This window comes from Trachurus trachurus (genome assembly GCF_905171665.1).
Source record: "Trachurus trachurus genome assembly, chromosome: 10".
In the NCBI taxonomy this organism is placed as follows: domain Eukaryota; kingdom Metazoa; phylum Chordata; class Actinopteri; order Carangiformes; family Carangidae; genus Trachurus; species Trachurus trachurus.
Window position 1 is genome coordinate 30,951,574 of NC_139894.1, and position 12,342 is coordinate 30,963,915.

Sequence of the window (12,342 nt, forward strand, 5' to 3'; positions counted from 1 at the left end):
GATACACAGCTTCAGCATGGCGGCTGACCCCAGGTATGTTTACGTTCAAGTAGATACTGGGTCAGGAGGAACTCATCATCAGCAGGTGGGGTGAGCCCACGGCTTCAGTAATGACGGATGGTTTTCCCCATTAAGCAGTGTGTGCTCTTTGACACCTGGGTGGTAGAAACCTCTCTCAGGAGGAAACTGTAAGACTGTGAGAAGTCTCATCCAAGTACTCTAATCATTTTTGGCTTGTTTTTCCAAAAAAAGCCTTAACACTCTCTAAACTATTACAATTGTCATAACAGTTTCACGGCACATTAAAACTCTATTGCGTGTTTGCCAATGATGCCAATTTACCCAAAACATATCATTTATGTTTCAAAACCTTTTGTGTCAGTTAATTTGCCAATGGCACCAAAATGAAAAGTCGATTTGTTATTGTCTGAGCCAAACTGGTTATTGCCACAAATTTACATCCTTGTGAAAAAGCAAAATCAAACAAACAAAAAAAATCCTGTTGGTTTTGTTTTTCTGGTCAGAGATGTTCATCAAGATCACGTCTGATGTTTTCCCTAGTGATATCTCCTTGTGCACTGATCACTTTTACACAATTATTGATATGCATATGCTTCCAAACTTGTATGACAGATTACAATAATTGAATGGATCAGTTTCCCTGGGGGTTTCAGTCTAGATAGATGAAAAGATTGATCCCTTTCACAACTGATGTGGAGAAAGACACCGTTATGGATTTGAGCCGCAGCGGTACAGAGTCGGAGGGGGAGTCTACCACGACCGCCTCAAGCGCTGGTCCCAGCTCGCCGCCCGGAGGCGGGGATGAAGGACCGCGACGCCCTGTACGCAAGTTCCCAAAACAGACATTTGGTACTCAGCGAAGGAGTTTTAATCGTGCATGGTATGAACAATATGGCTGGATTGAGTATTCAGTTACTAAGGACGTAGCCCACAACGTAAATGCTGCACATAAAAATTCAATGCAGGCATGGTCTGAGTTTAAACAGAGGAAGCAGGATGGTTCCAAAATCACCAAAATGTTGGGTGAAGTGAAGGACATTCAAAACTGGTACAAGAAAACCGGGAGTATATGAAGGCAGTGTTGGAATTGCGATACACAGCATGTCAGGGAATTGCTCAAAGAGGCCACAGGGAGAAATAAACAAGGTTTCAATCTTTACAAAATGATCAAGATTAACCAAGGGCATTCTCCCAAAGCACCTCAGTGCATTAGCATCTAACTAGGAACATACTACTAATCCAGTGATACTGCCAACCATTGGAGTTTTCTGTAAATAAAACTCAACTAAACCATCCAAAAACCTCAGACCTTTATTGCTGACCTAAGGACACTCAGGACACTGAGCGGTACAGACTGTGAGTGAGAAGGTGTGGCTCAGTCTTTCTCCGCTGCTCCACCTCTCCACTGATCTGCTCATATTTGTTTTGCCAATAAACCGATTGCAAATGAAGCATAAGGACCTCAGTGTGATGAAGACGTCAATACATGTTGGTGTAGCCGTAGGTCCTGCTCAGTGAGGACTCCCTCAGAGTCAGTTCATCTGTACCAGAACCTTGGAGCAAAGTAAGTAATGGGAATATTATTATTGATCATTCATGATATTTAGGTTTAAGTAACAAAACATCCAAATAATGCTGCTTCGGATTTAATTTGATTTTACTTAGCTGTTGTTTGAGGACATGAAATGTACAAATGCATGATTGTTTCTGGTGTTTGGGATCATATTCAGTCACAAAGTTGTTAAAACCTGTAGATAGTAATGATAATATGCTCAACAGTACAGTGTGCTCATGCAGTATCTAATCTTTATCTTCAAAAACTGTACCCTTAATCACCCAAACATCTTTAATTTCTTTCAGTCTGTGCACGTCCATTGTTTCTTCATTAGCACAGGTTGACACATATAAAGATACTCCAGCTGTCATGGCAACATGGAAAGGACTCCTGCTGTCCCTGGGATGTGTTGGATCCTTGTTTCTTGTCATGTTGTCATTTGACCTGCAGGACATGGCTCAACAAAAGAGAGGTACAATGTGTGTGTTTGTGAATGGTGTGTAGTGAGGATATTGGTAAAGGTTTGAGAAAAGCGGGTAGGGAATTCATTATGTCAGTGTATTCATAAAGATAGAACTAAAAGTGTGTGTCTGAGTGTGTGTGTGTGTGTGTGTGTGCGTGTGTGTGTGTGCATGTGTCTCAATCCTCACTGTTCCTGCTGCATATCCTGCTCCTACGTAATAATTGATGTGATTTGTTTGATGAATGGATTTGTGACCTCACCTCTGATTGTTTTGGGATTATCGTGGATTACATCAAACATAACACTGTTTGTGTCTGTGGAACAGAAGAATGTTTGCCCTTTGGCTTTTACCACCGTTCAACTCCTTCAGAGGAAGGTTATGTTAGAACTAGAACATGATATGTTGCTATGTTACCACAGCGGGGAGGAGGCAACAGCTGCAAGAGCTGAGGAAACATCTGGTCAAAGAAATGTGTGAGGCTGACAGAGAGGAGCTTTCTGAGGGGAAGCACAGTGTCGATGAGCTGAGTGATGCCGAGCTGAAGAACCTGGTGGTGGATGACGCACACGGCCTCATCTACTGTTACATCCCTAAGGTGATAGAGACACACACAACACAACACACCTCAGGACCCTTTGATTGGATATGATCGGAGTCACATAACCCAGAAATCTCTGTTACTTACACTGTGACTTTCCCTTTGTACTTTGTGTTGAGTGCTAACAGACTGTACTAAGTCTGGTTAAAGGGATACTTCACCCAAAATCGATAATTCACCAATTTTCTACTCACCGTCATGCCAAGGAAGGGTTTGGAGAACTTTCGGAGTTACCAAAACTCTTTTGGTATTCCAGGGGGGGTCCGGCTGGAAACAAATTTTCATATAATGGCAGCGGACAGAGTTCACTATTGAATCGTCGACAACACACACTATGAAACATCCAAATACCTCCATACTGCTCGTCTGTACTGACCAAAGTGTCCTGAAGCCACCACATGAAAAAGTAAAAAAAATAATTAATTTGATCTTTGTTTTTAGCCTTGTTGTAGTAGTAGCTGTTGATGTTTGTGCGCATCCACGAGATTTGCGACGAGATGTTCGTTGTAAACCATTGGATGTATGATGTAAACACCGAAAAACATCTCGCAGCAAATCTCGCCATTATATGAAAATCTGTTGCCAGCCAGACCCCCCTGGAACTCCAAAAGCATTATGATAACTCCAAAAGTTCTCCAAACCCTTCCTTGGCATGACGGTGAGTAGAAAATTGGTGAATTATGGATTTTGGGTAGCCTAGAAATCTAGACGCACCCTAGCGGCAGCAAATATATTTGCTCCGTAGGAAGGTCTAGAAACAAGCCATAGGAACTTTTTGAGTCTCGAACACCGTTTGTGTTCACCAATCACAGCGCTCTATCTGTTTAAAGAGTCATTGGACGGGCTTAACGTGATGACGACATACATTTTAATGGGCTCTTTGCACAGCTCCACTACTTCCTGTGTCTGACCATTGTTGTGACTACTGAGGTCAGAGTCAGACACACCTGGATTAATCAGTTTGTCCAATAATGCAAGACAGGAAACAAGGGAGCAGCATTAAGTTCAGGAAGTAGTGGAGTTGTGCAAAGAGCCCATTGGCTTGTCAGTAGGAATGCACGATAGTTATCGGTCCGATAATTATCGGCCCGATATCAGGAAATTATGACGTAATTTCGATAAATCCGATATCATAAATTTATCGGCCCGATAAGATTTATTATATATTTTTTGTCAGCACTGCGGTATGGGTCGTTTTTTTTTTTTTACCAAGCGCTCTCACTCAGAGCGCTCTGCTCTACTCCTACATGAGACCTGCGGCCTGCAGTGAATGCTGCGTTCAGGTGGCCTCCCTATAATCGGAAAAACAACTTTCTGACTGAAATCAGAATAGTCCCTCATTTCAGAAAACAACTCGTCAACTCGGTCATAATTTTGGTAGTTGCCGACTTGACTTGACTTATCCCAATTACCCTTATTACACATAAACCATAGAAATATGAACATAAAAAGGTCTGAAGAACGGCTCGCAAAACGGGAACAGGGAACTTCCGTCAACACGTGAACGCAGCACAACGTGTGTACTGGGTTTGTAAACACAACATGACAGCGCTAATGTGGGACGGTAATAAAGAAGACAGCTCGCTGGATATCTGTAATAAATGTTCAGAGGAAGCTCCACGAGGAGGGAAAATAGCGCGAGCAAACCTGGTCAGTCACCTGAAACATGAGCGTCGCTCCGACGGAGTTTTTAAAGCTACAAGGACGATGCTAACGACGCTAGCAACATAAAGCTAACTGTAAGAAGCCACCGGGACACAAACACACAGACACACTCCCTCTCTCACCCTCTCAACCACACACACACACATAGACCCCTGCACCCCCCTGTGGCGTGAACCAGCTTTGTGATGACTAGAGTGCACGCCCAGACTAGCCAGCAGAGGGCGCTGCTAGAATGTTTGTTATGTTGTCAACCGGCGCTTCTTCAGTGATTAATAAACAAGCACACAGTTGATGCTAAGCAAGCTCGCCTCCGTCCGTATCTAAAAGTGATACACAACACTTCACATGGTGTCAGAAGTGAACACGGCAGCGTTTTGAAACAGTTTGTCGGAGATTAGCAGCTGAAGATGGCAAAGTTTTCGGCGCCGGAGCAGTTCGACTTCGCCAAGCCGGAGGAATGGCCGAACTGGAAGCAACGCTTTCTGAGGTACCGGGTCGCAACGAAGCTTGCTAATGAGTCTGCCGACATACAAGTGAGTGCGCTGATATACTCCATGGGCCCAGAAGCGGAACAAGTGTACAAGTCATTTAACTTGATGGAGGAAGACGGAGCTGAGGATTTTGATCATGTATTGTGTCTTTTTGAGGAGCACTTTGTGCCGAAGAGAAACGTAATTTTCGAGCGAGCACGTTTCCACTCGCGGACCCAGGGGGCAGACGAGACTATTGAACAATACTTGAGGCATCTGTACGAGCTCGCTGCTCATTGTGACTTTTATGAGAAAGAAGAGGAGATACGTGACAGGCTCGTCATAGGAATCAGAGACAAAGATCTTTCACTCAAACTGCAGATGACCAGTGATCTCACATTAAAGAAAGCCGCGGACATGGCCAGGCATTCTGAGTTAGTGAAGCTCCAGAACAGTGAGACCGGTGCAGCAGGACATGCTGATGAAGTGAAAACAAAGCCATATAAAAGTAAGTGGACAAACAAAGTCACAGGAGCTAAAAGTGGGCATAATGCAAATGACAGAAGGAAATGTGGCAGGTGTGGACGCACTCATAAAAAAGAACAGTGCCCAGCAAAAGATAAAGAATGTAATAAATGCCACAAAATTGGCCATTTTGCTGCCCAATGCAGAACCAAACAAATCCAAGAAGTGATTGAGGAGATCGACAGCTTATTCTTAGGCTCCATAAATGAGACTGTTAATCAGAGCAGAACAGCAGTGGATGAAGTCATCACAGACACAGAGCCACCATGGCGAACCACGATAGTGATGTGTAGGACTGCAGTCAACTTCAAGATTGATTCTGGTGCAGACACCACCATAATAAATGAAGCAACCTACAACCGACTTCGTGAAAGGCCAAAGCTGAGACCAGTCACATCAAAACTGGACAGTCCAGGAGGAAAAGTGGACCACGAGGGACAGTTTCTGGCCAAAATAAAGGTAACAAAAGGAAAAGTAACTAAAGACTGTTTTTTCAGAGTGATAGTGGCAAAGTCAACATGTGACAATTTACTGAGCAGATCAGTGGCAGCTTACCTGGGCTTGATACAGCACATTGGAGAAGTGGGTGTGTATGGAGAGTTGGGACTGCTTAAAGGGGATCCTGTGAAAATAGTCCTTAAAGAAAACGCACAGCCATACAGTGTTGCAGCACCCCGCCGTATACCCATTCCACTCCTTCCAAGAGTTGAGGAGGAGTTAAAGCGGATGGAGGAGAATGGCATTATTGAGAGTGTGACGGAGCCAACAGAATGGGTCTCACCTATGGTGCCAGTGCTCAAGCCAACTGGAAAAGTAAGGATTTGTGTAGGACTTACTAAGCTGAATGAAAATGTAAAAAGAGAAAAGTTTGTCCTACCCACTGTTGACAGCATTCTGCACAAATTAGCTGGAAGCTCAGTCTACACCACATTGGATGCAGCCAGTGGATTTTGGCAAATAGCCCTGGATGAAGAGAGTTCAAAGTTGACCACATTCATAACTCCAAAAGGTCGCTATTGCTTTAAACGGCTCCCCTTTGGAATAACGTCCGCGCCAGAGATATTCCAGAGGAAAATGCAAGAACTGTTGCAGGACCATGAAGGAACAGTGGTCTACATGGACGATATTCTAGTATTCGGAGCCTCAATGGAAGAACATGACCGCAATCTAGGAAAAGTCATGGAAACCATCCGCAGGTCGGGTTTGAAGCTGAATCGCCAGAAGTGTAAGTTAAGACAGAGCTCACTTCACTTTTTAGGCCATGTTATCAGCCAGGATGGCATTGCTCCGAGCCCACAGAGAGTTTCCGCCATCACTGCACTGGAAAAACCCAACAATGTGTCTGAACTGAAACGAATACTAGGTATGGTAAACTACGTTGGCAGATACATACCTCATTTGTCAGACACTCTGCATCCTCTTAATGAACTGTTGAAAACAAGTGTGACATGGATGTGGGGCCCTCAGCAAGAGGAAGCTTTCAGGAAGGTTAAAACATTGATATCTTCTGCTCCTGTTCTCCAGTACTTCGACCCAAAGAGGCCAACTGTAGTAGGAGCTGACGCATCCAGTTATGGACTTGGAGGCGTACTGCTGCAGGATCATGGAGGTAAACTCAAACCTGTAGCATACTGCTCTCGTACACTCACCGAAGCAGAGAAAAAATACGCACAGATAGAGAAGGAATGTCTCGCTGGCGTGTGGGCTTCAGAGAGATTCTATCTTTATTTGTGTGGTTTAGAGAGCTACAGACTATTGACTGACCATAAACCTCTAGTAACGCTCATCAATCACAGAGACCTTGATAGAGCACCGTTAAGATGTCAGCGACTTCTTATTCGTCTCATGAAGTTTAACCCCGTCGCTGAGTATGTCCCAGGCAAGAACCTGGTTGTGCCAGACACCCTCTCAAGGCACCCGCAGTCCAAAGTGGATGACAATGGACTACATGAGGACGTCCAAGCATACGTGGATGCTGTGGAAAAGCAGGAGAGACACAAACCAGTGTTAGAGCGCATCAAAGTGGAAACTGAAAAAGATGACTCCCTGCAGCTTGTAAAACAATACATCATGACTGGGTGGCCACAACATGAGAGAAATGTCTCCAAGCTTGCTGCAGACTATTTCAGAGAGAGAGGTAGTCTGAGTGAACAAAATGGATTGCTGAAGAGAGGAAACCAGATAGTGATTCCACTAACATTAAGATCCGAGATGTTGGAAAAGATCCACCACGGGCATCTAGGTCTGAACAAATGTCGAGAGAGATACAGAGACGCCGTTTGGTGGCCGAAGATCAGCCAAGCAGTGAAGGATAAGGTGCTATCATGCTCTCATTGCAACGAACACAAACCAAGCCAGCAACGTGAACCGCTCATCACAACACCACTGCCTGAGCTCCCTTGGCAAAAACTTGCAGCTGACTTGTGTGAGTTTAAAGGAAAGAACTTCCTAGTAGTTATGGACTACTACTCAAGGTGGCTGGAGATACTGAGCCTCACAAGGACCACAAGTGAAGCTGTGGTGAGTAAGCTACTGAGCATATTCACACGGTTTGGAATTCCAGAAGAACTGATTACTGATAATGGCCCTCAGTTTGTCTCTCAGCAGTTCAAGGATTTCATGTCCAAATATGACATACAGCACACAACGTCAAGCCCGTACTACCCTCAGGCTAACGGCCTCGCCGAGCGTGCAGTTCGCACAGCCAAAAGCATCATGAAACAACCAGACCCTCAGCTAGCTCTTCTGAGTTACAGAGACACAGCCACTGAACCAACCAAAGAGAGTCCAGCTAGACTTCTTATGGGAAGGAGACTACGGACCACCGTCCCAAAGCTCAACCACCTGTTGAGGCCAGCTTGGCCTGATTTGTCCATCGTCAGGCAGAACGACGCCAAGGCCAAAAGAGCCTACGAAAGTGCCTACAACAGGAGATATTCAGCAAGACCGCTTCCTGCTGTGGAGGTGGGGGACAGGGTGCGTCTCAAAACTGACATTGAGAAAGAATGGAGCCAGACCGGGGTCATACAGGCCGCAAGTTCAACACCACGGTCATTTGTTGTGAAAATGCCTGGAGGAGAAACCACCAGACGAAACCGCAGGCAATTGCAGATTGTGAACAAAGAACTTAATGAGACTCTACCAGGATCAAACTCAACATCACCAGACAGCAGTGTTGTCACTCAGGATGTCCCTGGTCCTGCTGGTTTTGACTCAGAGACTGCTACAGACACACAGACACCCAGAGTCAAGGTGACACGCTCTGGACGGGTTGTGAAACCTGTTGTCAAGTTAACTCTTTAGTTAGTAGGAAGGGAAGCAAGACGGGGCAGAATAAACCCCCTTTTCCCATTCCACCAGGGAGTGGTAGTCCACCCACTACCCTGTAGTTTAGAAATGTTCTTTCTATTCTATTTGCATTGCTGATTTGTTCTTGTTTAAGAATTTCAGATGTGAAAAAAAGAGAATCAATATATAAGATTGATATAACAGCATTTGTTTATCACCTGCAAAGGGGAAGTTGTTAATTTAATGGATTATAAATGCATAGTTACATTTGACATGTTTTGACAGTAAAGTTCAAAATTCACAAAATAGCTAAGGTTACTCCTGTGAATTTAAAAGGGGGAGATGTGGCGTGAACCAGCTTTGTGATGACTAGAGTGCACGCCCAGACTAGCCAGCAGAGGGCGCTGCTAGAATGTTTGTTATGTTGTCAACCGGCGCTTCTTCAGTGATTAATAAACAAGCACACAGTTGATGCTAAGCAAGCTCGCCTCCGTCCGTATCTAAAAGTGATACACAACACTTCACACCCCCCACCCCCTCTCACACACACACTCTGTCTGTCTGTCTGTCTCTCCCCCTCTCTGAAAAGTTATTTGTTTGTATGGAACCAGCCAAGCTTTTTTAACTTGTGGGATGCACTTTTCCCACTTTGTATTTATTTTAAATGAGTAAAATAAATAAATAAAATAATGCAAAGTATTTGCTAGAGTCTTTTATTTGTATATCAATAAGTAATGTAGCTTATTTAAATAGATGTTCATTTGAGATATCAAATAGTTTTGTTTGATATCTTTTAGCAAATGTTTGAAAGGCTTGTTAATAGAATATCTTCATTTAAAGAGTCAAAACTGTTTTTGGTTTGTTTATAGTATTGATGTCATGATATATGTTAGGTCCTCACTAGTCTTTTTTAAAATCTCCAGGTATGTTATCGGTTATCGGTATCGGTATCGGCCTTCGGAAGCAGAAAGTTATCGGTTATCGGTATCGGTTTCAAAAAAATGTTATCGTGCATCCCTACTTGTCAGGCTAACGTCATCCTGCTCTTTGCTCTGATTAGTCGTAGCGCTACCCTATTGCGTGCAGAGGCAGTTTGAAAGACAGCCTTCATCCCGCCCCCTGGATTTAGCCGAGGTCTACCGGTCGTTGCCAGACTATACATTTTAATGATATAGTCTGGCTTGTCAGGCTAGATTTTGGGTGAAATATTCCTTTGATATTCATAGTGTTGAGCTTGATGGACGGTTGTGTCTGAACACTCTCTTGTTGTCCAGGTGGCCTGTACCAACTGGAAGAGGGTGATGTTTGTCCTGAACAGGAGCGAGCCGTATCAAGACCCCATGTCTGTATCAAAGGACCTGGTCCACCTCCCTGATCAGCTGACTCTTCTCACCAGCTTCTCACGCCCAGAGATGAAGGTCAGGCAGTACAGTGAGCTGACCTAGGGTCTGACTGGACGTTTACAGGTCAGTGTGACAGATGATTAACATGCAGTGTGATGTTTGTGGATGTTTGCAGGCGAAGCTCAGGCACTACACCAAGTTCATGTTTGTCCGGGACCCGTTTGTCCGTCTCGTCTCCGCCTACCGGGACAAATTCCTGCGGCCCAACGAGTACTTCTATCAGAAGTTTGGCCGGCGCATTCTGCGTCGTTACGGCAACCGGCCCAATCCACCAAAGACGGTGGGCGAGGCGTTTGGATCGGGGGTGCGGCCTTCGTTTTACAACTTCATCCAGTACCTGCTGGACCCGGTGACGGAGTGGAGGCAGCCCTTTGAGCCACACTGGAGGCAGATGCACCGCCTGTGTCACCCCTGCCACATCCAGTAAGAGCATTTTAATAAGGTCCCTGTCTGTGTAAGGTCCTACTGCCAAACCTGGTTCGTACAAGTGTTAACCCTTTAGGCGCCAAAGTCGCATTATTGCGACAGGCAGCATGCTTGGATAAAACAGCCCATATCTTTAAATCTACTGCCCTATATTGTTACTGCTTGGTACCACTAGATGGCAAACACGTTCAGCTTCAATCCTGACGTCATTTGTGGGTGTGTTTTTCTACAAAATATCTGAGAAAAAAAAGTTGCTGTAAAGCTGTAAATGTACTCCAATCACACCCCTGTTCCTTTACTTTGAGGATGAGATGTCAATATAATTTTTTTTTCTGTGTAAATATGTTCAAAATTCAGTTTTCCTGAAAGTCACATAATCCAATGGGGCTGCCACCCGGTGACGTCACAATATGCAAATTAGATGAGTACATATTACTCCCATCACAAACTTTAGGTCATTATGAATATTTTTTTCATTTACACCATAGATTTATCTCTCACCACTTAAAAGCTACAGCCTTGTGAAATCCTGAAATCCAAACTTAATATTTTCCTAAATAAACTCGGGCGCCTAGAGGGTTAATATCCATTTATTACTAATGAATTCAACTTAAATAATGGTTTTTCTTCTCAGGTATGACTTCATCGGCCACCAGGAGACGCTCCAGGAGGACGCTGAACATCTGCTGAGGACCTTGAAGCTGCAGAATGCCATCAGGTTCCCCCCGTCCTATGAAAACATGACCTCCACTGGGTCTGTGTCGGACTGGTTCAGAGCAGTGCCCCTGGAGGACAGGAGGAAGCTGTTCCAGCTCTACCAGGCAGACTTCAGGCTCTTTGGCTACAGAGAGCCCCGGGAATTACTAGATAGTTGAGATTCAGTCATTATTTAGACAGTTTCACTAACTAACCATAGAAACTACACCATGAGACAATACAGGACTGTCTCAGAAAATTAGAATATTGTGATAAAGTCCTTTATTTTCTGTAATGCAACTAAAAACATGAAAATGTCATACATTCTGGATTCATTACACATCAACTGAAATTGTAGTGGCAAAATATTGGCTCCTACAGAAATATTGCAAGCCTTTTGTTGTTTTAATATTGCTGATTATGGCATACAGCTTAAGAAAACTCAAATATCCTATCTCAAAATATTAGAATATCATGAAAAAGTATACTAGCAGGCTATTTAACTAATCTCTTGAATCGTCTAATTAACTCGAAGAATTTGGGGGAGCTTCAAATACAGTGGACTGAAGTTGGAGTCCAGGTATCAAAAGCCACTGTTCACAGACGTGTCCGGGAAATGGGCTACAATAGCCGTATTCCCATGGTCAAGCCACTCCTGAACTCAAGACAACAGAAGAAGCGTCTGACTCGGGCTATGGAAAAGAAGCACTGGACAGTTGCAGAGTGGTCCAGAAGTTTTGTATTTCATTTGGAAGTCAAGGCGCTAGAGTCTGGAGGAAGGCTGGAGAGGAGCAAAATCCAAGTTGCTTGAAATCCAGTGTGAAGTTCCCATAGTCAGCAATGGTTTGGGGAGCCATGTCAGCTGCTGGTGTTGGTCCGCTGTGTTTCATCAAGTCCAGAGTCAATGCAGCTGTGTACCAAGAGATTTTAGTACACTACATGCTTCCTTCTGTTGAAAAGCTCTATGGAGATGATGATTTCATTTTCCAGCATGATCTGGCACCTGCCCACAGTGCCAAAACCACCAGTAACTGGTGTACTGACCATGGCATTACTGTCCTCGATTGGCCTGCCAACTCCCCTGACCTGAACCCCATAGAGAATATGTGGGGTATTGTGAAGAAGAAGCTCTGAAAGACACCAGACCCAATAATGCAAATGAGCTAAAGGCCGCTATTGAAGCATCCTGGGCATCCATAACACCTCAGCAATGCCACAGGCTGATTGCCTC

At 44.3% G+C, this 12,342-nt stretch overlaps 1 protein-coding gene across 1 annotated transcript; it reads left to right on the forward strand.

Moving 5' to 3' along the window:
* Positions 1 to 731: 731 nt before the first annotated feature.
* On the forward strand, positions 732 to 11,290 carry LOC310992287 (carbohydrate sulfotransferase 12-like; the record flags this gene model as incomplete). The annotated part of the gene is made up of 5 exons (XM_083980308.1): positions 732 to 870; positions 2,460 to 2,635; positions 9,861 to 10,004; positions 10,105 to 10,412; positions 11,050 to 11,290. The coding sequence occupies 5 exons, from the start codon at positions 732 to 734 to the stop codon at positions 11,288 to 11,290; spliced, it is 1,008 nt and encodes a 335-aa protein (XP_083836434.1).
* Between the last annotated feature and the right edge of the window lie 1,052 nt (positions 11,291 to 12,342).